Here is a 24,802-nt window from a genome sequence, read left to right on the forward strand (position 1 = left end):
GGGGCCTGGCGGCGTCCGGGTCGTCAGGACAACCCAACCACCCGCCCATCTCCTGCGCCCAGCCAGGCGCAGCGAGCCCGGCTCAGGGGACCTGCTGGTCCTGCCGGGCGGGGCTGGGCCCAGGAGGGGTCACCGCAACAGGCCCGCCCTGGGGGCTCTGCCAGTTACGGGGTCCCGAGCCAGGTGCGGGATGCGCAAAGGCTCGGCACGGTCGAGTTCTGCCCGGCTGGAGGCGCGCGGGAGCACAGGGCCGCGGGAGGGGTCCCGGGTGGGGCCCACGTCCGCTGGACGCCTGCACCTCCCATTCCCCCAGCCGGCCAGCTGCGCGCGTGGAGAACCGCGCTCTCGCCCGGGAAGGACGGTCCTTTCCGCTGGGAACGCCCCGTGGGGCCCCTGCCTCTCTGGGCGCGGCGGGGTCGCAGAGAACCCACTGTTTCCCCAGCGGCCCGGGGGCGCGCGGCGGAGACCTGCCGACGGATCCCCCTCCCCAACGCCGTCGCGGGTCGCCCTCAGGCGCACAGGCAGCCCTGAGCCAGGCACGCGCCCTCTGGGCACCAGGGGCGGCGCCTAGCACGCGAGGGTCGCCAGGTGCCCCCTCCGCAGGGCGCCTGCCCGTGTCCCCTCGGCTCCCGCGTCTCCTCGGCCCGGCCCGACCGGCTTCCTGCTGGCGTCGCCGGGACTTCCTCCCCGCGGTGCCGGGTGGCCACCGGGCGCCTGACTCGAGGCGGGGGGGCGCGGGGCCGCGGGGGGCGGACGGCCGGGCAGGGCCGTGAGTGGGGGTGGGGGCTGGCCCCGGAGCGGGGGTCCTGAGCTCCGGCCCGTACGTCCTCTGGGCGGGCGCTCGCGACCGCGGGGCCCCGGGGAGGGCGCAGCCCGGCCCCGTCCCGGGGGTCCGCAGTGCGCTTCCGCGCCGCCTCCGAGGCGCCCGGCTGCGGCCCGTGTCCGCGGGCGGGGGTGCCCCGCGCGCCCCTCCCGCCGCCCCGGCCCGCCCGCGGGGGCCGCCCCGAGCGGGGCTTTGTGACGTCAGGCGGCCGGCGGGCGGCGTCACGCGCGGGCTGACCCGGCGGCGGCGGCGGGGCGGGGGCGGGGGCGCGCGGGCCGGGACGCGGCGGGAGCATGGAGCCGCGGGCCGGCTGCCGGCTGCCGGTGCGGGTGGAGCAGGTCGTCAACGGCGCGCTGCTGGTCACCGTGAGCTGCGGCGGGCGCAGCTTCGCCGGGATCCTGCTGGACTGCACGAAAAAGTGAGCGGGGGCGGGGGCGCGGGCCCCGGGGCGCCCCGAGTCTCCCGGGACGCCGCCGCCCCCGCCCCGCCGGCGGGGCCCAGGGCCCGGACCGGCTCCAGGGCGGGGGCGGCGCGGCGCCGGCGCCCGCTTTCGGTTTCCCGAGCGCGGGGCCCCGGGGCGCGCGAGCGCGGCCGCCACTCGGGGGGCCAAAGTGGCTCTCAAAGTCGCCGCGACTCGCGGGCGGGAGCGGCGGTGGGCGCCGAGGGGGGCCGGGCGCGGGGCGCGCAGCCCGTGTCCCCGCGCCGCCGCCGCGTGCCGCCGGCCGCCGAACTCCGCACGTCTGCCATAATTAACGCACTTTTCTTTGTTCAGACGCACTGTTGAATCCGGCTGTTTTCAGAATTGTCATCGGCTGGGGGGCGGCGGGGCAGTGGGCGCAGATGCGCACGGGACCTGCCCTGCCAGCCCCTCGGAGCGGGGGTGCCCTGCCCAGTGCCCCGCCCCTCCCCCCGGAGCTCCTGGGAGGCACTCGGGGCTCCGGGTTGCTGGCGAGCAGTTGTGTCCAGCGGTGCGATTTGAAAACAGTGTTGGGGGGGAGCCTCTGGCTGCGGAGGAGTGAAAACGCGCAGGCGGGGGTGCTGGGTAGGGGGCGGCGGCTGGATCCCCGCTTTCTGGGGCCGAAGGGGGTCCCCCGCAGGCCTGGGGGCACACCACCCCGGTTCGCACCTGTGCGCCCGCTGCAGGGACTCAGCCGCAGGAAGAGTCTCCTGGATACAGTGTCACATGGTAGTGAGCTGTCGCACAGATAAATGATTAGGCATTAATCAGACACTAATGTCTTGGCGCTCCTGCTGGGCCCTATCTCCAGGCTGCCGAGAATAAATGGGTCCCTTTGCAGAGGCCCAACTTTTTCCCTGGTGGGGCCCAGATTTTGTAGCAGTCGCATGGCGGTGGCAGGAGACCATCACTCTTCACCCGGTGCCCCGCTGGCGCTATCTCTTCGTTATATGTGCCAGAAGCCATTTATGCCAACGTCACATGATTTAACATACGGCCTCCCTGGGTGACTGTGGCCCCGCTCAGCCCTGGCTGCCACCGAGAGTGCTTGGGGGCCCGAGGGGCGGGAGTGGGGGGCTGCAGCAGAGCCACCTGAAAGCTGCCCAGCCTGTGCCCTGTGGTGGCCAAGGTCTGCTGCACTGACGGCCACCTCTTACCCCCTCAGGCAGGATGGCCAGCCTGGGCCTGTTCCCACTACTGGGTCTGTGTGGGGCTGTGCTCGGCTGGGCCTGTCCTTCTCCTCAGAGAGGGGCAGCTGCACCAGAGGACCCCCTCCGTTTTCTGGGCTCCCCAACTCAGGAAAGGAAGGCTGTGGGCCCCACTGACTCGTTGGGGGGGACTGTGTGTAGAGGAGGCGGCCTGGCCTCCGGCTGCCACCCTCTGCCCAGGCTGGGGCCAACCTGGTTGGGAGACCAGTGCTCCCCTGGTGGAAGGAAGCCCACCAGGCTGGGATCCCCAGCACGGGAACGGGCAGCCATAGACTCCAGGGCGTCAGCCCTGCCACCGCCGCGCTCAGCAGTACCGGCAGCCACCCCCAGAACCCGGGCCTTGCCGGGTGCCATTCTGCTCCCTGCTGCCTCCCGCTGTGCCCCTGGCACCCCCAGCCCACAGCTGTGCCTCTGGCACCCCCAGCCCGCGGCAGCTTGGTCCCCACGCGGCCCCTGGCTGCCCTTGTACCCCCTTACTCAGCACCCTGGCTTCCCCCGGCTTCTGTCCTCGGCCCACAGCGTTAGAGCTCGAGCCTCTGCTTCTAGCGCACTCATCCCGCCGGGTCTTTCGGCAGCTTGCGGCCTGGCCTGGCTGTGCCGGGAGGTGGGGGCTTCGAGCTGCAGGGTCCTCGCCCTCCCAAGGCCAGTTTCCTCCTCAGTGCCTCCCCTCATCTGTGACGGTAGCAGGCCAGTCCCTCGGTGGGGGCCCCATCCCAGGTGTGGGCGCTGCGCAGCTGGGCCGGGCAGCTGGGGGCCGCGGCTGGGAGCCTGCGGGTCCCAGTGCAGTGGGGTTGGGCCGAGAGTGTTCAGGGCGGCCCGGCCACAGCTGTCAGTGTCCCCACGGTGCACGGCCAGCCACGTGCCAGTAACTCGTTTATCAGCGGCCTCCAGCGCTGGTGTGCCGACCTGGGGACCGGGGGGCCCCACAGGGCGGCAAATCATTGCCCGCGTCCCCGGCAGGGACGGAGCAGTCCCAAGGGAGGGGCCCTTCGCCAGGTCCCGGTCTCTCTCCTGGAGCAGGGCCCAGCAAGCAGGGTGACTCATGGGCCTTTGGGACGTGGCTTCCCCCCGCCTTGGCACCCTGGGAGGTGGGTTCTCCTCCCAGAGGAGCTCCCAGAGGCCCCCGAGGAGCTGCCGCCTCGGGGGCCAGCCTCCTCCCGCCCGAGGCTGGATCCTGCGGCCAAGCTGCTTTGTGATCGGAAGGAAGACCCCCCACGGACCCTCATGCACCCCCCCGCCCCGCGCTCACCGACTCCCCACTGTGCACCCGGGCTGAGTGCCAACATCCCACTCGGCAGGGTCCCTCCAGGCTCCCCACAGGCCGTGATTCTTTCTTGGGGCAGTAAGGGTACAGGTGACCCAGGCCTGCCTGGAACCCACAGGCTCCGACTTCCAGGCCGGGGGCAGGGTGGGTGTAGGCATCATTTTGTACGTGGTTTTGGGGAGCATCTCCGGTGGAGCACCCTCCCCAGGGGAGGTGGCCGTGGCCGAGGCAGAGGCCCAGAGTGGTGAGGGAAGGTCGCCTGGACAGCAGGAGTGAGGACGAACCGCCCATCAGGCCTGGCCTGCCCCAAGGCCCCAGCCTTCACGTGGGGGCTGGTGTTTCTCAGAAGCGCCTAGCTGTGAGTCACCTAGGGCGCTATTAGCGTGCGGGGCTCCTGAGCCTCTGTGACCCACACCCCACCCCGTGTGGCTGGGACTCCAGTGTCTGTGGGCAGCCAGTCAAGGGTCCCAGCAGGCCGGTCCCTCATTCCATCCTGGGCACACTGCCGCTGGTGGCCGGTCCTGGGATGGGTCACTGGACAGATGTGGACGGACACTGGGCATAGCTTCCCTGTCCTCAGGGAGCCCTGGGGACGGAGAGCCGGTGCCCGGGATGGCGGAGGGTGGCTCGATCTGCAGCAGGCAGGCAGCCGCCACGCAGGGGACCTGGCCAGTATGAAGGTGATGAGGGGGTGTGGACCGGGGGAGCCCCTGGAGAGCAGAGAGGGGAGGAAGGCAGTTGCTGGTGGTGGCCAACCTTTCGGAGTCCAGGACACAGGTCAGGGCGAGGGGCAGATGTGCTAGCCTGGCCCCCTAGCTTGCCCCAGAGACGCTGGCTCTACCTGGACGAGGGGCCATGCTGGTGTCCAGGCCATGACTTCCCCAGCTAACCCGTTTTCCCCAACTCCCGAGCAGAGGGGGCCCAGAGGCCCCGCAAGGCTGCCCTTCCTTTCCCACCAAGCCCGCTGCTGCCGTCCGTCGGGGCTGCAAGGGAGAGAGACCGCGGTGTAGTTTCTAAACCAACATGCGGAGCGCAGGGAGCCTGGCGGCCGAGTGGCTCTCGCCGTCCGGACTCCGGCCTGCCCGAGGCCGCAGGCTCCTGGCCCCAGCTGCCCCTGCAGGCACCTGGGCCGGCCCCCTGGGGTGTTTCTGGTCCTGAAGCCCCGTTTCTTCACCCCTTTACTGGACACCAGGGTAGCCTCTCCCCTTGGGAGGATGAGGAGGGGAGGTCCAGGGTAAACGTGGAGCCGGCTGGGCTCGGAGGCGGCTGTCAGGCTCCACAGCCACTTGGGTCCCAAGTCTGCAGAGCAGGGAGGCCGCGGGGGAGGCCGGGAGCTCTGGCGGGCGGCCGGGCCGGCTCCTCCTGGCCGCAGGCCAGCTCAGGCCTGGGCTGCTCTGGGGCTTTGCTGAGCTGGTTGCATGGGTGAAACCTCGGCGGGGGGGCCGGTGAGCTGAGGCGGGCCGCGGGTCTCCTGCCAAGGACTGCGGGCCAGGCTGCTTCTCTGTGTCCCTGCGAATGGCCATGCTTTAGTCTCAGGCAAGTGCGGGCCCTCCGGGGAAGAACCACTCTGCTTTTGCATCTGACCCCTGTTCGCTAGCGTCTGCTGAGCTCTGGGTGTCCCCAGGCTTTCCTAGGAGCTGAGGCTGTCTGCCCCTCCCCCAGCTCCCAAGGACGCCTTGTTGAGCTTTGTTTCAGGGTCCCCCAGTTTCCTGCACAGAGACCTTGGCCAACCTGGGCCCCCAATGCCTGGGGCCCCTCCCCCATACCTTTCTGTCCTTGGGCAGGGAGCCAGTGGGGGCTGGGGGACCCGTCAACATGGTGGAGGGCAGGACCCTGGGGGGCCTGTCAGGCTGTCTCTCCGGCGCGCTCTGGCCAAGGCCCTGCGGTGTCACCTGTGGGCTGCTGCCAGGCTGACTGGGCCTCCTTCCCTTGGCACCAGCCCATGTCCACACAGCCTGGCCTCACTGAGGGGCTGGGTCCTGCGGGCGAACCGCCGGGTGGCGCCCTGCCTGGTGCTCTGGAATCCAGTGGAGGTCACTCCATGGGGCTAGGTGCTGAGTTCCTGCCCAGGAAGAGTGGCTCATGCCTGGACGTGAGCTCAGATCCCGATGGTCTCGGGGCCCACGGGATCCCTTGGCTTCCTTCTGCCCTCTGTCCGTCCGTAAATAGGGAATGGCCATGCCGTGTGTGTGTGTGTGTGTGTGTGTGTGTGTCTGTCTCTCTGTCTCTGGGTGCTGTGTAGGGTTCCACGGGCAGCGTGGGGAGAGAGCTGTTCCCGGGCTGCTGTTTACACACCGGGGCTGTGGGCGTGGCCTGGGCCAGGCCGCTCTGGGAAGGAAGTGTGGCTTTGTGCAGTGCTGGAGTCACGGGGCCTGCCCCTTGGTCCTCAGGGGGGGTGCCTTGTAACTGACCTCTGGAAGCCCTCCCCTGCTCAAGACAGGAGACCCCATAGGCTGAGGGGCCCTGCACACAAGGGCAGAGACTCGCCTGCTCTCCAGTGCTCTGTGAAGCCAAACCTGCTAGGGCAGGGAGGGGTCACTGCCTGACCTGGCCTGTGCCCAGGGCCATGCCTTACCGCCCTGGCTCAGGTCAGGGCCTGGATCTCTGCCCTAAACATTCAGGGACTCCCTGAGGGGTGTGTGTGTGTGTGTGAGATAAACGGGGGGCAAAAACCTCCCTGGACCCCAGCTTTGGGGCCTTCAGGGATAAGATGACTTTCCCCCCTGCCCCCCACCGCCCCCCTCCTGCCCCAGCCCACCTGTAGGGGGAGGACGGCAGAGCCCGAGGGTCCTGGGGGACGAGAGGTTGGTCTGGGTGGAGGTGATGGGAAAGGGACTGCCCAGGGGTTTTGCTCCTGGGGTGCCCTGGACCCCAGCCTGGCAGGAGGGGCCTGCACCGCACAGGCTTGGGCTGGGGGCAGGGGAGTCTCACCAGTGGGTATGGGCTGCTTCTGAACAGGGTGACAGCAAAGAAGCCTGGGGGTCCGTGCGGACAGACGAAGGGACGGGTGTGCGTGAACATCCCCCTCGCGGTCTGCGTGCCTGCAAAGACGGGCAGGAAGTAGGCTTCTGGGCCTTGGGAACAGCTCTCCAGGTCCGAGCAGGGTGGATCCTGCCGGGCACGTGGACCCCTCCTCATCTGTGGGACCCCCTTGGTCTAGGGACCTGCTGACAGGGTGTCCTCTTGGGGGTCCCACAGCCTTCCCTCAGCCCTCTCTCACGCCCACCGGGTGGCAGTTGGGGTGCTCTGTTCTCAGCCTCAGCTGGGGTACCCGTTGAGTGTCGGGCCCGGTGCGCCATCCGTGCGCTCCCCGCGGGGCCGACACTGTCCCGTGAGGGGCTCCTGTGGGGCCTCCTGCACTGTGTGTCCTCAGTGTCACCCTCTGGCAGGGCACCACGGCCGCCCTCCCCTCTCCCCTTGGAAGCCCTTCCTAGGGTTACACGGAGGGGATCCTGATACCCTAACAGCAAGGGGCAGTGAGCCTGCTGGCCCAGGAGCTCGGGGAGTGAACGCCTGTGTGTGTGTGCGTGTGTGTGCGCACACGCATGTGCCTTGGTGTGAGTGCCGGAGTTCAGCGCTCAGAATTCTTGGTTGCTCTTGGACACCCGGCGGAAGAGCTGGGGGCTGTTTGGGTGCAGAGTCCAGCCACCGTTCTGGGGCTGAGGACTCGGGCTGAGGTTTGCGGACACACCTGCCTGTCACCACCACGGGTGGGGTGGGGGCAGCTTTGGGCGGGGTCTTAGCTCCCACAGCCGGACTCTGGCAGAGTCTCCTTCGTGGGCCACACAGCAGCTGTTCCGGGCCCGGCATCTGTGCGGCGCCTGTCCCAGCCGCCGGGGTGGGGCAGAATGGGGTGCGGTGGGGAATGGGGGGGTGGCCACCAGGGTGATCCAAACACGAGCAAGGGGAAATCCTGACTTAGAAAACCCGTGGTGGCCGCTGGGCCCTGGGGTCTGCGCACCCAGTGCCAGGTGAGGGCATGACCCTGGGGCCCCCTTTCCCACCCCTGGTCCCCGAGAGTCTGAGCCCACCCCGGTGTGGAAACCCTGCCGTGCTGGCTTCCCGTGGCAGCTGAGGTGCAGGAAGCCGTGTGCACACATGGGCAGCACACGCGGAGGGAGAGGACCCCGCTGCCGCCGTGGTCACCTGGGACGCAGCATAGACACCAGGTCCCCGTGGGACCACCCGGTCGTCCCAGGCCACAGGGCAGGTGAAGAGCCACGTGCCCAGAGGAGGGTAGCAAGGAGACGGCGGGAGCTGGGGGTCCCCCTCCCCACATGACCCTGCTGCTTCCCCGCTTCTCCCTCCCCCGTGGCTACAGGTTACAGGCCACCTCCGGCCACACGAAGGGCAGGCTGCCCAGGGCCAGGTGTCCGTGGACCCGTGTTTGCCGGACTCTCTGGTCATGAAGAGAAGACGTGAACCCCTCGCCCGCCCCCGTGAAGACTTTAAATTCGGGCACAGTCACAAGTAAATGGGAACCTGATGGGAAAGAGGAAAACCGTGGCTCCGGGCTTTTGCTGTGAGCTTGAATTAAACAACGGGGCGGCGTTCGCACGCCACGTGCCCCCCCATTTGTGAGTGCGCCGACCCCGTGGCTGTAAGGACCGTGGCGAGGCGAGGCCTCCGGGCTTCGAGCCCTGGCGCTTGGGGACTGTGCGGGTGCCGTGATGGCACCTGGGGACTGTGCGGATGCCGTGATGGCGCCTGGGGACTGTGCGGGTGCCGTGATGGCACCTGGGGACTGTGCGGATGCCGTGATGGCGTGGGCAGTTGGTCCCTCTGAGCTCGTTCTCCGGGAGAGCAGCCGATGGGGAAACCGCATGCAGACGGGACCACGGCAGCGTCCCTCCGTCGTCCCCGCCCGGTCAGATCAAGGGCCGAGGGAGGGCCGACGCCGTGTTCTGAGCCTCGTCCTCCGCGGCCTGGCCGAAGTCTGTGTTCGGCTCCAAACATAACAGCTGTTGGGTAAAGCGATCTCACCGACGACATCACATGTATGGGAAAGTCACGCATGCTCACTCGCTGCCGTTTGGGCCGTTTTCTCACTATTTGGTTGTTTTCCTGCGGCAGCGTGGGTCGCTGGGGAATTAGATGCTGCGACCCTCCCAGCACAAGGCCTCCGGGCTGGCCCTCTGCTCGGGGAGGGGCTCTGTGCACTGATTTTCAACAACGACCCGGCCCTCGTAGGTGCCCAGCGGTCTGCATGGGGGACACTGCCCGGGGGGTGAGAGCAGGCCTCTCGCCAGGCAGGTCCCGGCTGGGGAGCCCCGGGGCAGCTACCCTGCCCTTGGCCTTGGCTGTGGGTCTTCATGGCAGGGACGTGGGTCTCCTGCCCTCTCTCGTCCCCTTCCCATGGATCACGTGGTCTTGTCGGTGCTGCTTGGTCTACTCCCCTCCTGGAGCTGGAGGTCCTGAGGGAAGGGCCGGGGGTGCCAGGCGGGAAGGGTGGTCCTTTGAGGTCATGCTGGGCAGGGGTGGAGTGGATGCCCCCCTTACGTGGGCAGTGGAGACTGCTGAGACCAACTCAGCATTTAGGAGGGAGCGAACCCTCTCCTAGACCCGGGGCTCTGACTCCTGTCCTCTCTCCATGGCCACCATTGCAGCCTCCAACCCCAGAAACACACACACACACACCCCACAGCAGCCCCTGGGCCCATAGCGAGCCTGCTTGGGGGAGAAAAGAAGTGGGTGCACAAGGCCCATGACCCGGGGCCCAGTCAGGCCATGTGAGCACCCCGGACTCCCCAGACCCTGTCCTCAGCCGTCCAGGGCCCGCATGCCTGTGCCGGGTCTTGCGAGGCCTCCAGCTGCAAACCCGCGGGAGCCGAGTTGCGGATGTCCGTGCCTGACAACCCCGAGAGGCGGCCCCCGTGTCGGCCCCCAGGCCCCTTAGAAGACAGGCCTTCCCCTAGGATGCCCCACGGGGACACGTGGGGGTGTTTGCCCCGTCCAGAGGCTGGAGGCAGCTGCAGGTGCTCGGGGCACCGGCCGGCACCCAGATCCTGCTGGGCCCCTGGGGGTGGGGCCTGGACGCAGCGGTGTCCTCACGGTCCTGACTGTCCCCTTCTGTCTCCCCACTGCCAGGTCCGGCCTCTTTGGCCTGCCCCCGTCGGCTCCGCTACCACAGCCCGAGGACCCCCCTGTCAACGGCTGCAACGGCCCGGCCCCCCCAGAGCAGGACGGAGAGGCAATGCAGCTGGGGACGGGCCCTCCGCCAGCGCCCTGCGGGGACCCGGCCCCCGAGACCTCGGGCCCCAAGCCACCCCCGCCTCTCGTGCCGCCGTTCCCGCCGTACTTTGAGGGAGCCCCCTTCCCTCCCCCACTCTGGCTGAGAAGCACCTACCGGCAGTGGGTCCCGCAGCCGCCGCCCCGGGCCATCAAGAGGACCCGCCGGCGCCTGTCCCGGAACCGAGAGCCCGGCCGGCTGGCCCTGAGCCCCATCCGTCTGCGGCCGCGCCAAGTGCTCTGCGAGAAGTGCAAAAGCACCCTGAGCCCCCCCGAGGCCGGCCCCGGCCCCCCAGCTGCCCCTCAGCCGCGACGCAGGGCGGGCAGCGTCCCCGGCCCCGACACAGAACCCCGCAAGCTCGCGGACCCTGAGGGCGGAGGGGACAGCGCGGCCAGCGCCACGAGGAGGAGCAAGAGAGAGAAGCGGCAGGAGGGCAAGGCCCGGGTGCCCCGGAGCCCGGCCATCAAGATCTCCTACAGCACGCCGCAGGGCACGGGCGAGGTGGTGGAGATCCCCTCTCGCGTGCACGGGTCCCTGGAGCCCTTCTGCCCCTCCCAGGCACATGGGGGCGGCCAGGACCCCGCTGGGCCCCCCGCCTCCATCCCCAAGCTAAAGCTGACGCGTCCCGGGCCCCCTGGCACCGGCCTGCCGCCCCCCAAGATCCGCTTGAAGCCCCGGCCCCGGGGGGCTGGGGAGCGGGAGCCCGTGTACCGGGCCGAGCTGGTGGAGGCGCTTAACGGCCACGGGCGGGGTCCCCGGGCCGGCTCCCCCGCTCGCCTCGGCCACGGCTCTGCCGGTCGTGGGCCCGTGGACTCTTCTTCTGGAAGCTCTGGCGAGGACGAGGACTTCAAGCCGTGCGCCCAGGCTCAGCGCGGGCGAGAGGGCCTGGCTTTCCTTGCCACCTGCCCCGAGAGGGGGCCAGGGTGCGCCGGCGAGTCGGTGTGGAGCAGCGACAGTCCAGACGAGTCCAGATCGTCCAGCTCGGAAGTCACGTTCCCAGACACGTGTGACCTCTCGTCGGGCGACGGCGCGTCGGTGCGGTCCTCGTCCAAGCACGCGAGGCAGACGGTCCCGCCGCTCACGGTCCGGCTGCACACACAGAGCGTCTCCACGTGCGTTACCGGGGACGGAAGGACGGTGGCCGTGGGGGACATCGTGTGGGGCAAGATTCACGGTTTCCCCTGGTGGCCAGCGCGCGTGCTTGACCTCAGTCTCAGCCAGAAGGAGGACGGGGCGCCCTCCTGGCAAGAAGCCAAGGTCTCGTGGTTTGGGTCCCCGACGACGTCATTCTTGTCGACTTCGAAGCTCTCCCCGTTCTCGGAGTTTTTCAAACTGCGGTTTAACCGTAAGAAGAAGGGAATGTACCGGAAGGCCATCACGGAGGCCGCCAACGCCGCGCAGCACGTGGCCCCGGAAATAAGGGAGCTCTTGACCCAGTTTGAGACCTAGGCCGGGCGGCCAGGTGAGTGTGCGCCGGCTGAGCCCTCTGGTGAGAGAAGTCCTGCCGGAGGCCGGTGTCGCTCAGACTCCGGGCACGGAGGGAGGCTTCCGAAGCAGCCCGGTCCGAGCCCGTGCCCAGAGCGGCCTGGTGTGTGTGGCCTCAAAGATGCACTTGCCCGCGTGTCCGCCCCCGGAGAAAGGAGCGGGCGGTCGCCGGCGTCTAGACGGAGGGCGGCGGGGGCGCGGGGGGCTTCCTCGACGGCCCTTGCTCTGAGAGGACGCCCCTGGAGCCGTGGCCCCTCCCCCTCCTGGTCCCAGCTGGGTCCTGACTCAGAGCGAAGGAAGGTCCTGAGCTGCAGGTCCCGGACGCCACGGCCGGCCGGCCGGTGTGGGCGCTGCTCCGTGGGTGGGCACCTGGTTCCCGGGCTGGGGCGGCTGGGCGCTCTGGGCTCCCCAAGGAGGCTCCGGGCTCTGCCCCCGGGCCGGGGTCGTGCCCTTCGACCCCCTCCAGGAGAACTTTGTAGGATCTTCGGCCACAGGCTTTAGGAGGGTCCTCCTTGGGGCTGTCACCAGGCCAGGCAGCCTGTCTGTGGTCACCACGTGGGGGGGTCAGGAAGCGGCCACGGGGCAGAGGCGGCCTACGTGAGCGTCCCCAGGCCCCGAGACGGGGCTGTGCCAAGCCACCCGCTCTGGGGCCTGCGCTGTGGGGGGTGTCCCGCAGGCCCCTGGCCCTGGTGGGCACCTCCTAGGGCCCACCCCCCTCCCTGGCCTCGTCATGGCAGGAGGTAGGTCCCGTGTAGGTGGCCTGGGCTGGACCAGAGGGTGTGTGGTGGGGTTTCCCCGTGGAGGTCAGGTCACTGCCATCTTGCTGACTCCATGTCCTCTAATGCCCACAGAAACGGGGGGTGGGGAGGGGAGCTGTGCCCAGAGCAGGGGTCCTCCACCACAGCTGGGCCTCTGCCTTGATTCCTGTGACCTTCAGCTGACCTTGTCCCGTCTGGTCCACCTGCCCCTCTCCCACGTCTGGCTCTGCAGTCGCCAGCTTGAGCCCTCAGGCCTCAGCGGGACTGGCGGGTGTGTGGCCAGGAGGCCTTTGTGGGGCGTCTGGCGAGCCCCTCGCTGCTGTGCCACACGGACTGGGGGAGGGCCCCTCGGCAGGATCAGGGCCTTGACCCTGAAAGTTTGTTCCCACCCCTCCCCCAGCCTGCTTCCTGTGTCAGGGGCGGTCACTGCCCTGAATGACTCTCCAGGGTCCAGACGCAAACCTGCCCTCTCCGGAACCAGGCACAGCCCCTGGGAGCTCTGGGCCCTCAAGCTGGGGCATGGGCATGGCAGCCACCTGTTCACATCATGCCAGCGAGGGTCTAAAGTCGGGCACACTGTGGCGTGGGCACCTCGCATGGGGGAATGGGTCCAGAGAAAGGTCAGATGCGTCTTCCTTCTCCAGGCACGGCCTGGGGGGCTGGGGACCCTCTGTGGGGTCCTGCCGTCTGCGTGCCCTCTGCCGTGCCTGACCAGCCTCACTGCTTTTGCCTTGGTCTGGGGTCAGTGTGGAGCCTGGGCACCTCTCCCGCTTGCCCCTGTCCTGGGAGCTGTGGGTCCCAGTCGGTGAGGTGAGCAGTCCGTCCCCGAGACTGACCTTCAGGTCCCTGGTCACAGTCGGTGCTTCCTAGGGACAGCGAGCCCCCCCCCCACCCCAGTGTGGCCTGGAGGACAGGGAGGCCCCACCCAGCCCTGGAGAATGTAGCCCAGTGTGCTCAGGGCTGGCTGTGTTTGCTGGGAAGCAGAGGGAAGCATCTGGCCAGACAGGTTTCGCGGCTGCAGGGCTGCGCCCACAGACTGGCCTCCACTCCCTCCCGGCCTGCCCCCTGCCTCCCTCCGCCTCTGGCTCTCCCTCTCTCTGTCTCTGTCTCTGTGTCTCTGTACGCATCTGTGTCTTTCTCCAGCCCCAGCCGTGGTGGCTGCTCCCAAGCTTCCCCAGCAGGGCACGGAGCTCTGGAGCGTAGGATGATGAATCTTTTTAGCTCCAAAGCACAAAGTGGTTTTGCCTGATTGGCTTTTTACTTGCATGTTTTGGGGGTGGAAGACTGTTCTGGGGCCACGCCAGGGTGTTTAAGCCGCTGGCATTGGTGACTGGGGTCTCACCAAACCTGGTGACAGGTTTGCTTTCAAGGGTCCGTGACACTGTCTGGGGACAGGCCTCTGGCCTGCTCCTTGAAAGGGAAGCTGGGACCTGCCTTTGGTGGGGACGGGGGCCTGACCTGGGCCGGGTCAGGCCTGCAGGGTCCAGTGTGAGAGGCTGCTCCGCAGACCTTGTGTGTGATGCTGAGGGCGTTCCGTGGTCGCTGGCCCCCGGGCTCCAACCGGGAGGAGGGCTGCGTGGGCCTGGAGCTTGGGCAGGGAGACAGGCTGGGGACGCTCGGACTTCGGGCTGCGTCCAGCCCAACTGGTGTCGCAAGCAGCAGAGGACGTGCCCGGTGCTCCTCGGAGATGGGGGTATTTGCAGTATCCTCTAGGTCCATCAGGGGAGTCCCAGCGGACCCCGTGGGCCTAGGGCCCTCTCAGGGACATCGTGCCCAGCACCGTGTCCCAAGAGATCCCTCTGTCCCACCTTGCAGGGGGGCCAGAGGCTCGGCTGACCGGGGTGTCCACAAGGACTTTCTGGAGACGTGCCAAGCTAGCCCAGGACTTGGTGGCCAGGGCACTGGTGAGAGGCCAGCCAGGAGACTGGCTGGGCTCTGGCGACAGGGCACAGTGGCTCTCAGCAGGGACTGCCCCCGAGCACCGGTCCACCCTGGGGAGACATAGACCTTCACCTGAGGAAGACCCTGACCTCTGGGGACAGACACAGGGCTGCCTGGCACTGGCCTGGCTGGTTGCCGGCTGTTCTCACCCCGCAGCCCGGCGTCTCTGGGCCTCGTTTCCCTTGTCTGGGAAGGGACAGGTTGGGTGCTGAGTGAGGGGGTCTGTTGGTGGTGGCCTTTGGAGGCCACTGTGTCCTTTCTGGCTCAGTGGGGGCTGTTTTCACAGAAACTCCTCCCGTGTCCCCCACAGGAAGGGAAGGTGGGAGGGCCCCAGGCTACATTTCTGGGGTGGGGACGGGCTCCTGCTCCGGGGCTGGAGGGGGCGGGACCCCTCTCCCAACTTGGACCTTGGGGCTTGGCTGGTCAGAGGCCTGGTCTGAGGACCTCGTCCTATAGGCGGGGCCGAGACAGCCCAGAGCATGGGGCCAGCCCCCCAAGCTGAAAGGTGATGGCCACTCCTGAGGGTGGCGGCCCGCCCCCTGCGGGCTGAGAGCTCCACTAGATGGGGGACGGAGGGGGCACAGCACCGCTGCGGGCCTCCCGCTGTGAATCACAGCCCCCAAATTTGTGCATAATCACACACAGGAACGTGCTGAGAAGGGACGAGGGCCCCCCAGCGAGCATCTGGCGAGGAAGCTGACCTGGACTGGGGATCCGGGAAGGCTTCCTGGAAGAGGTGACATATGGCTGAGCGCGAACGGTGAGCTAATCATGAGCTAATAGGCTGCGGGTGAGTGTCTTAGACAGAAGGAGGGTGCGTGCCCAAGACCTGTGGCCGGAGGAGGCCTGCACGTTCCAGGGTGGGGGTGGGGGAGGCCCCCACGGCAGCCTTGTCCTAAGAGCAAAGGGCACCATGGGGCAGGTTAGGCAGAGGGGTGAATGGCCTTATTTGGGCTGAAAAGACCGTAGGTGGAGTCAGGAGGTGAGGGACAGCTGGAGGACAGAAGCCGAGGCCAGGATGGGGTGGCCGGCCAGGGACCCGGTGAGGACCGGGATCTGAGGCCCAGAACAGCCGAGCTGGCGGTGCTAGGTGTCAGCTCCAGGAACAGAGGGACCACTGCGGACCAGGGGGTCCCCGCTGGCTGGTGTCTGAGCACCTGAGTCCCGGCTGGGAGGAGTGTGAGCTGCGGTCAGGAATCCGAGGAAAGATCTAGGCCCCACAGAAGGGCCGCCAGAGCAGGGGAGGCTGTGGAGAGAGGCCGAGAGAGCTGGCCAAGACGTGAGTCCCAGAGGTCCCAGAGAGGGGCACCGGGCATAAAGGCACGTGGGCCAAGGACTCGAGGGGGCAGTGGGTGCACATGGCCAGGAGGGGGCCCTGTGCAGGGAAGGGTGAGCAGTGCTGGAGCCGTTCCTGCGGTCTCCGGGAGCGCGCCCCGAGGGGCTCAGTGTCCTGGGAGCGCTGACGGCCTGTCTGTGCAGCCCTTAGAGCCTGGGGCCCTTCCTGGGCAGAGCCGGGTGGCAGGCAGCTGTTGGCGGGGCTCTGCCGCGGCCTGGGACGGAGCTGTGGCACCTGCCCAGGGTGGGGTCAGGATGGCACCTTGGGCCCTCCTGGCCTCTTGGGCTAGGGTTTTGGGGGGCGGGTGCTTTTTGGGGTGACATGGCTGTCCCCTCCGCGGCGCCGGCGGGCCACTCCAGGACTAGACCTTGTGCCTCACTGAGCGTCACTGAGCGTCCTCGGGCTCAGCCTCACCCTGTGTTATTCGCCTGTGGCTGCCGTCCCAAATGGCCACGCGGTAGCCGCTGGAAAGAACAGGAGTTTATTGTCTGGGGTCTGACCCCAAACAAGGTGGCAGCTGGGCTGTGCTCCCTCTGGAGGCTCCGGGGGAGGACCCGTCTAGCTCCCGTGGACTCCCAGGGCCCTGGGCTTTTGACTGCATCACCCCAGCCTCTGCTTCTGTGGTCACACGGCATCTCCTCCTCCTCAACATCCTGCAGGGACCTCAGGGTGACCACGTGGGTGACCCAGCGTGGCCGCATCCCGGTGTCCCAGCGCACACACACCTGCAGCACGTTTCCAGCAAAGGGATGGTCCCCCGGTCCCGGGGTTGGGGCACCGTTCACCCACTGTCTCCTCCCGTCTGGTCAGCAGATGGGTTAGGGACCCGGGTGTCCACCCTGCACAGGCCCGCCTGCCTCCTCTGCGACGGGCCACCCAGCCTCAGGGCGGGGTCTGCGGGCGGTGGGCTGGAGCCCGCTGGGGGTGTGCACTGATGGAGGGACTTGCAGCAGAGGATGTGCCGCCCTGCTGGGAGGCGGTGCCCGTGAGCGATAGGTCCTGGCAGCACCTTGGGCCACTGGGCCATTTCTGCTCCACGGTGCTCATTTCTCCCCGGACCCGGAGCCCCCGCCAGGAGAGCCGGCCTGAGCCCCGCCGGCGGAGCTGCCTGGCCTGCCGGGGCTGGGGGCCGAGGTGTCCCACGCTCCTTGTGGGCTCTCCCTTTTCTCCCTTTTGAAACGGGGTCCTTGAGCGGCACGCCCCAAACTGGCTTTTCTCTTTCCCAACCCTAAAGGAAAAGGTACTTTGGCTCCTGAAGCTGGTGGCTCCGCTGACTCCCGGCACTGCTTTCAGGAAACCTTGGTGAAGGTTGTAATTATTTTGTTCCCAAAGGAAACACAGGCCTGTAATTCGGAGACGGCTGTGGGAGCTCAGGCCTCGTCCCACCTCCCGGCCACCCGTGCCATCCCTGCCGCCGCCTCTGGGCAGGGCCCTGAGAGCCTGGGAGGGCCGGCGGCCGGGCAGCCCGGCGGGGTACAGGTTGGCGAGGCGGGAGCCATGGCAGCGCGGTGCCCGGAAACTCACGGGGCGCTTGGCAGCGGCTCCTCCAGGTGCCAGGGGTGGCCAGGGGTGGGGTGGGGCCGGGGGACTTCTCTGGGCGGAGGGGGACAGGGGGTGCCCAGGCAGGTGCTGCCCCTCCCGTGGTGAGGTGCCCAGTCTGGCAGAAGAGCCCGTTTTGCCCTGGTTTTCGTGGCTTCCATGCCCCCCACCTCCATATCCTTGCCCCGGCCCCACCCCGCTCTGCGGCACCCCGCACCCCCAGGCCCGGACCTGAACCCAGAGCCCCAGGGCACTCGAGGAAGGACCCACACTGCACCCCTGCGGAGGGATCCTGCGTTCCTCAGCCAGCCTGTGGGGACACTCTGGCCGCGCGGTAACTTACGCGCCATCCTGCAGGACAGAGGCAGGACCAGTGTCCGAGCCGTGCCCAGGGCTCGCCAGAGGGACCCGTGAGCAAAGTCGTGGGCGTGGGCGTGTCACACAGGCTCGTGAGTCCCTTCCATCCGCGCGAGCACTACCGTGTTCGGTGTTGGCGCTGTGGCCCCCGGCAGGCAGCTCTGCGGCTCCCGTGTCGTCTCTGCAGGGGCCGTGCTCTGGGCCCGACGGGATTCCAGCTCGCGGTGGGCATCTCCCGCCTGGACCTGGGTCGGGTCTCCCCCGGGCGGCCCCAAGCTTCCCCGCTGTTTCCCGGCCATGTGTAGGCTTTGCCGGCAGCAGATCTGGGAATCTCTTTGAGAACAGACCGTGACCGTGTGACTGATTCTTCTCATCCAGAATTTTTCCTTCTGTAACTTTCACATTTGCGTTTCTGCCTCTTACGCTGGAAGTCTTGGTTCTTCGTGAAACTCACGTAATCACAGTTGACCTCTGAACAACGTGGTCGGACCCGCGTGGGTCCACTTGTACACGAGCTTTTTCAAGAAATGCACGCCAGTACCGTGAACGTGTGCACAAGTACATTTTCTCTCCCTCTGGTTTTCTTAGTAACATTTGCTTTCGTCCAGCTGACTTGTGAGGGTACAGCGTGTGGCACGCACAACCCACAGCACACGTGCCTGCGGCCGCGGCCGCTCTGGTGCACGGCGGGCTGCGGGTGGTTACGTTTGGGGCCGTCAAAGTTATGCGTGGAATTTTGAGCGTGGGGAGGGTCACACTCTCATCCCCATTCGAGGGTCAACCGTGTGGACGTTACCGTGTGTGTCGCATGTTGAGTACTCGGTGAGTGTACGCTGTGTGACGCGTAGGATGCCAGCCACCTCCACGCAACACGTCACACTTCTTCATGTCAGAACAGCACTACTGCCGTGTCACCCGTGGGTGATTAGTGGGGACACGGCAGGCTCTCCTGTGGGTCTTCTTGTCTTTGGGGTCTGGCCCCTCGCGGGCTGAGGGCTCTGTCCGATGCCTCTTCCAAAGTCATCAGCCAGATGCTCTGTCTGCTTGTTGGGACCTCAGAACAGCTAGTCCCGTTGATGTCAAGGTACTTGTCCCTTCTGTATTCCTGTCTTCTTACATTCTGGTGTGTGTTCCGTAATTCTGTGCACATTTCTGAGGGCCCCACATCAAGTCGATGTGACCAGGCCCATTTGGAGCACCCCACCGGGGCTGCGTGTCGGGTCAGGGCTGGCTGGTGCATGGGAGCGACATAAGCAGACGCACAGGTGTGGCCCCTCTCCCCACTGAGGCGGGAACGGTACCCAAGGCCCCTGCGCCTCGATTTCCCCTGATTAGTGGGGACACGGCAGGCTTTCCGCACGGAGAAGGTGCTTGTGGCCGCGTGCGGAGACCCCGTCCTTGTCTCGGCAGAGCCCGCCGGCACTCCGTACCTCTCACCAGCACCGTTCTGGACTCTGGGCTGTCCACGCTTTCTTGAGACCAGGCAGGCTGTGAGCTGGAGTGGGAGCAGGTCACCCGGCAGGAAGGTGCCTGCAGGCTTCGGGGGACCTGAGACTCCGACCTGACCCAGTGTTGGGGCTGCAGGCTCCAGGGCAGGGAGGCCCCCGAGAACCCAGTTTTTCCCTGGGTTCTGGCTCGTGGTCCTGGGTCGCCCACCTCACTCCACACTTGCTGGCCGTCGCCTGTCCCTCAAGGTCATGGCTGTGGGTCCCCTCCTTGGTAAGGCTCTCCCGGAGCTCCCCATGCACGGCTGTGCCTGCCAAGCCCCACTCGACTCGCTCACCCCACACCCTGTTCTGCGTGGGGCCTCCCCATCCGGTAAGTAAATTCCTGTGAGTTCACACCCTGGCAGCAGGTGTCCGTGGCCCTGGGGGATGGGGCCGTGGCACCACAGATGGGGACACTGGTTCACTCCTGGGCTGTGCTCTGTACTGTGCACCCCGTATGCCAGGGCCGCTGGGTGTCCCCTCTGGGCCTTGGAGACGAGAGCCAACTGCCTGACGTGTCCATGCACACTCAGCATGGGGACCCAGGGAGATGTTCTGAGCTTTGGCTGGGGTGGGGAGGCAGCCTGGGAAGAGGGTCTGGGCCAGGGAGACCCAGAGGCAGGCTGGCCTCTCCCTGTGGCATCTCTGGACTGAGAACCTTGAGCCGGAGGCTCCCAGGCGCCTGGGCCTCTGGACCCAAACAAGGTTTGGGCTGCGTATCAACCTTCTGGATGTCCTGGGGAGACTTGACCTTCAACAACAACCGTCCAGCCCCCCATTCCAGAGCACCTGCTCCTTCTGAAGCAGGCACTCCCGCGAGTCGTCCACTTCCTCTGGGCGTGACTGGCCCTGAGTCTGAAGGCCTCCCGTTGCGGTCTCTGAATTTCGGGGCGGAGACAGGGATGCACCCCACTTCCAGGCCTGGGGTCCCCTCTGCCTGGGCCAGGGTCTGCGATGCAGCATGGGTGTATGTGGCTACAAGAGCCATGGGGACCCAGCAGGGGATGTAGGGCCTGGTCCTGTAGAGCGGGGTGCTCGGGCCATGGCCAAGGTCTCAGAAGAGTTGAGGGTGTGGCCGTGCTTGGCCAAGAGCCAAGCTGGAGGGACAGGGCCAAGCAGCAGATCTGTGTGTGGCTCGTGGAAGGCCACGTGCTGGGGGGCTCTTGGGGCTGGACATGTGGTCACTGGTCCAAGATGTACAGCGGACACTGATGAGGGACAGCGTCACATGTGCCGGGTGCCTCTCTGGTTCCTGGGGACTCTGCGCACACTCCGCAAGGATGGCGGACGTGGTCCATGCCCAGCCGGCTGCCGTAGGCCTTTGCTTTGCTCTGTCTGCGGTGTCTGTGGGTTCACACTCCTAGCGTGGCCACGGCTCCCACCCCGCTGTGGGCAGAAGGCTGTGGTCGGGGATGCAGGCCGCCTTCATTCTGGTCTTCAGCGTGGAGAGCAGCATGTCTGGTCATTGTTCTGGGGCCTGGGTGCTGGCCGGCTGGCACCACGCTTCCTGCCGTGTGCCCCCATGGGACAGCCCTCCTGGTTACTCCCGTCTGCTCGCGAGCCTCACCTGAGGACCCAGCCAGGCAAACAGAGTGGCCTGCGCCGACCTTAACCGTGGGGCCCGTGGTGGTAGCCTCAGGACCCTGTGGGGGATGCAGCTTCTGTGTGGTCTGCTGGGGCCTTGAGGGGCAGACGGGGGGAGGGGGATCAGAGCACTTGTGTGGCAAATGCAGGAGCGCTGAGCCCTGCCCAGAGACCCCAGGGCAGCCTGTCGTCCCCAGAGCAGGTGGGGCGGCCTGCTGGCCAATAGGGCGTCCCTGCCCAGGAAGTCCCAGGAAAAACGAGCTCAACTTGGTGTGCTAGCCCAGCCGGGCCTGTGTAGTGACCTTACCTTTCCCATTGCTTCCGAGCTGGGTGGGGTAGGAGGGACAGCGGGGCTGGGGTGCTCTGGGGCGGGGTCCGGGCTAGCGGGTGAGCGAGGGAAAAGGAGTCGGCCACGGTCCTGCTTATGCTGGGGGCGGTGGCGGGGGCTCCTGGCTGGCAGTGACTGCGGAGTGGGGGACCTGCCTGACCGTCTCCAGATTTCCAGGAACACCTACTCTTCTCCTGGAGGCCCCGCCTGGCCGGAGGGCTTCCAGGAGCCGCTGGCCGCCCCCGGCTCACCCCCAGCGACAAGCAGCTTCCTCGGGTCACTGGAATCTGTGTTTCTCTTGCCGGGAGACGGGGTGCCCTGGCTGCCTCCCCTCGGGTCGACTGTGCGTTTTTCTAGGGAGGGCGGCTGATGGGTGTGCCGGACATGCCCAGAGATCGGTTGTGGAAGGGGCGTGGGCAGTTTTAATGACTCCGGGGGCTGAGTGGCACGGTGCCCGCTGGCCTTTGGTGGGAGACCCTGGAACACTCAGTGGAAAGGAGCGGCCGTGGCGTTCTGGTGGCGCTCGCCCCTCGCCCCCCAGGAGCTCCCCCCGGACAGGTGTGACCTGCCCCGACCCCGACGCCTCTCCTCATCCGCCCTCACCGCTTCTCCTCGGAGCTCCACCCCCCAGGGTTGTGGATGGGTCGCAGAGCTGGAGCTGCCCGACCCCAGCTGGACCCTCCGGGAGCGGGAACAGCTTGGGGGGGGGGGTCCCAGCTGCTCCCCTGGAGGGAGAGGTAAAGTGTTGGTGGGATCAGGAACGGCCGCGGTCCGGAGAGTGCCGCGTCTCCGGAGACGGCCGTCCTCAGTGTCGGGCCAGAGTGGGGGCGGCTCGGGGAGGTGGGGGAGGCCATCCAGCTCCCCCGTCCAGTCCACGCACAGTGACCGTCACTCTCACCCCGCTTCCCCGCAGCTGCCCCCAGTGGACCCTACCCAGTGACAGAGGGTCACATTCTTCTGGGGGCCACTTCCTTGGGGACCAGTCAGGGCCTCTGCCTGGCCAGGGAAGGGACTACGTGCCAGGGCAGGGCAGAAAGCTCTGCCTGCTGAGTGTATGTTGCTCAGGCCTTGTCCCTCACCGGCCGGGGGACTGTAGAGCCACCCTGGACGCCGCCAGCTTTCCCTGCAGGGCGTGTGATCAGGCCTGGCCTCGGGGGGGACTGCTTCCAGCAGAGGCACCTGTCACCTGGGGGCCCCTCACGGCTTGTGCTCAGCCTGTGGCCCACCACAACGGCGGAGGCCTCGGCTTCCTGGGGCCCCTCCTCGGTCTCCCAGAGACGGGGCTGCCTGCCTCAGGGACCTCAGTGATCCCAGATGTCTGTCCTCAAGAATAGTGGGAGGGACTCTGTTTGGGGCTGCCCGGTCTGTAGTGCTTTGTTCTGGCTGCCCTGGGGTGCTTGGGTGTGAGCCTGGCCTCGAAGCTAGCCCAGCGACCTTGGGCAGCTCTGGAGCCCCTCTGAGCCTCAGCCCGTTGTCTGGAAGGTGGGGGGTGGAGGTGACCGCGTTCCCCGGGGCTATTGTCAACATGGTAATAAGCAGGGAAGCTGCCCCTGCCCCCCCCCCCCCCCCCCAAAACGGGGGGAGGCCCCCCCCCCCCCCCCCCCCCCGACGATCGGGCCGTGGTCATCGCTGTCCTCACGCTGCCTGTCCCCTCTCTGTGGCCGCTCCCTCCTCCCCCGGGCCTGCTGGTCCCACGCCCTGAAACCCTGGGGTTGGAGCACGGGCCTGGTCTGCTGCAGCCAAGGGGGCCTTGTTTGCTCCTTGGGATCCTGGCCGTTGTGGGTGGGGAGGAGGGGGAGGAGGAGGTCGGCCTGTCCCTCCTCCCCCCGCTCCCCGAGGCCGCGCAGGGGGTGGGGGGTCCCGGCTCTCTGTCCCCCGGGGTCTTTCCTGCACCCCAGGAACCTGAAGGTGGGTCCAGGCCCGGATGGGCAGTGCTCCCCCGCCTCGGAGACACTGCGGGGGGCACCGTCCTCTGTGTCCACCCTGTCCCGAGCCAGCGGCCTTGCGCCGGGACGTCTGGGGAGGTCAGAGCCTTGTCCCCTGCACCCGGCCTCGCCCTTGGGGCTGCTTTGGGCTCCAGCTCCTCCCAGTCACCTCTTGGCTCCTACCCCCGATCTCCCTCCAGGCCGGGCCCCTGGGCAGATGCGGCGGGCACTGGGCTGGCCAGGGGACCTGACACCTGCTGCCCTGGGCCAGCGTGGGGGAGCCCAGCGCCGCAGTGGAGCTCGGTGTTTCGTGCTCGCAGACCGGAAAGTCCGCTAGTGACAGACGTTGTGTGATGAGAGAATTCGTCTTTGCAGTCCAAAATGATGCGCTTTCCTGACGTTTCTTATCCTGTGATGTTTCGATCGCGGCGCCGTCTGCCCCCAACCCTAGAGAGCTCCCCAAACCGGGAGGGCATGTCTCTCCAGCGACGTCCGTCGCATACCCTGATGGTAGCACGCTGGGGTCCTTCGAAGCTGTGAGCCCCAGGGCCGTGTGCACAGCCACTGGCTTCCCCAGCCTCCCGGGCCGTGAGCAGCAGGAAGGAGCTGGAACAGGGGTTCCCCCGTACCCCTGTGTGGTGCACAGGGAGCCCCGTGGTCTGGGCTTTCAATGAGTCAATGATCCTGACCCTTTCTCTGGGAAATTCAGGGCCCCGGGGAGGGGACGGACTCGGATGGGGTGCAGGGCCGGGGTCCCAGCCAGGAGGCACGGCGGGCGCCAGAGAGCTGGGAGTGGTGAGGGCCTCTGGGAGCTGCGGGTCTGTGGGCATCCCTGGCAAGGCACAGAGCCTGAGGAATATGGCTCACATGGCCCGCGGTGGGTGCTGTGACCTGATGCTGCGACCCTCGGGGGCCTGTCCCCAGTACTTGACCCCGACATGACCTCTCTCCTTTTCTGCTTCCCTCAAGGTCACGGACGATGAAAGCACAGCTGGGCTGTCTGGAACTTCCGACCTTGGGGCACCCTCCACGTCCCCCATTCCGTCTGAGGGACCCGCGTGCCTTCTGGCCAGCTGCGTGCAGAAACGTGCCCGGCCCGGGGGTCCGCCTGCCTGTGGTTCCCCAGAGAGAAGCAGGCATGTCCCGCACAGGGGACGGCGCCCCCGGGCACAGGCTCCTCTGTGGATGTATTTGTTCCCTCGTCAGACTCCGGGTGTTCTGGGCTGTGACGTTCCGGGAGCCCAGCCACAGCCTACTGCTGCCCGTGGAGCGGGGAGAGGCACCCCAGTGTCAGGGCTCAGGGCCGGGCCCAGCGCGGGGTCTCTGCGTCCTTGAGAACCGGGCAGCCTGCCTCCCGTACATCCCTCCCAAAGCTGGGGTCCTGCCCGGTGCCCAGCACCTGCCCCGGGGCCGCGACCTGGCCCGCGTGTGTACGAACAGGCTCCTCCCTCCTTTCTGTCACTTTAAAGACCAAAAAGAGAAACCGAAAATGGCTTCTGCTCTTTGTTGAAACGTGAGCGAGAATAAAGGAAGGTCTGCGCAGAGGCTGTGCCCGGGGGTGTCCGGGGGGTTGCGGAGGAGCCTGCGGAGCGACATGGCAGCTTTGAGGAGCGGGCGGCCCGGGGCGGGGGTGGGGTGCACCCCCTTCCCTGCTCCCTGCGGCTTCCCTGGTGGGGCAGCCTCGTGCTCCGGCCCTCCAGGGACGCCTGCCATCTCCCAGCTTACTCTAGCCGAGGGGCACCCCAGGGAGGATTGCGACAGCTTGGCCTGTCCCCGGCTTTACCGGAGCACACAGAGAGCCCGCGGCCCCAGCAGCCCGCTCGAGGCCAGGCTGGGACGTGTGCTGGCGGGGGGCATCTTTCCTCCTGGCTCCTGTGGTCCTGGCCTTGACTCTTCCAAGGTGGGGGTGGGCACAGAGCCATGATCCCCCCCAGAACGAGACCCTCGGAAGGAGCTGCTCTGTCCAGACCCCTCCTGCCCTTCACCCCAGGCCCCTGCTGGGGAGGCCCCATGTGGGCCCCGCAGACTGCGGTGGGGGTGCTTCGGGGACAAGAGTCCGTGCCATCGTCACCTTGCCCTCC

General features: G+C 67.4%; 1 protein-coding gene across 5 annotated transcripts in view; it reads left to right on the forward strand.

The window, feature by feature from the left end:
• The window catches only part of PWWP2B (PWWP domain containing 2B), a 25,861-nt gene extending 1,598 nt beyond the window's left edge, over nucleotides 1-24,263 (forward strand). Inside the window, exons 2-4 of one of the 5 annotated variants that reach the window (XR_009404053.1) lie at nucleotides 9,840-11,443; nucleotides 14,811-14,925; nucleotides 23,691-24,263. Coding sequence is in view for 4 of the 5 variants with exons in the window: in XM_059398876.1 (XP_059254859.1) it covers nucleotides 1,117-1,241; nucleotides 9,840-11,430 (1,716 nt within the window). In the remaining variant the exon portion in view is untranslated. Of the gene's footprint in view, nucleotides 1-89; nucleotides 184-1,088; nucleotides 1,242-5,192; nucleotides 5,289-9,839; nucleotides 11,444-14,810; nucleotides 14,926-23,690 lie in introns of those variants that run through there. The other 4 variants (XM_059398877.1, XM_059398876.1, XM_059398879.1 and 1 more) reach the window with 4 other exon arrangements.
• The last annotated feature ends 539 nt before the right edge of the window (nucleotides 24,264-24,802 follow it).

This window comes from Mustela nigripes, chromosome 4 (assembly GCF_022355385.1).
Source record: "Mustela nigripes isolate SB6536 chromosome 4, MUSNIG.SB6536, whole genome shotgun sequence".
NCBI lineage: Eukaryota > Metazoa > Chordata > Mammalia > Carnivora > Mustelidae > Mustela > Mustela nigripes.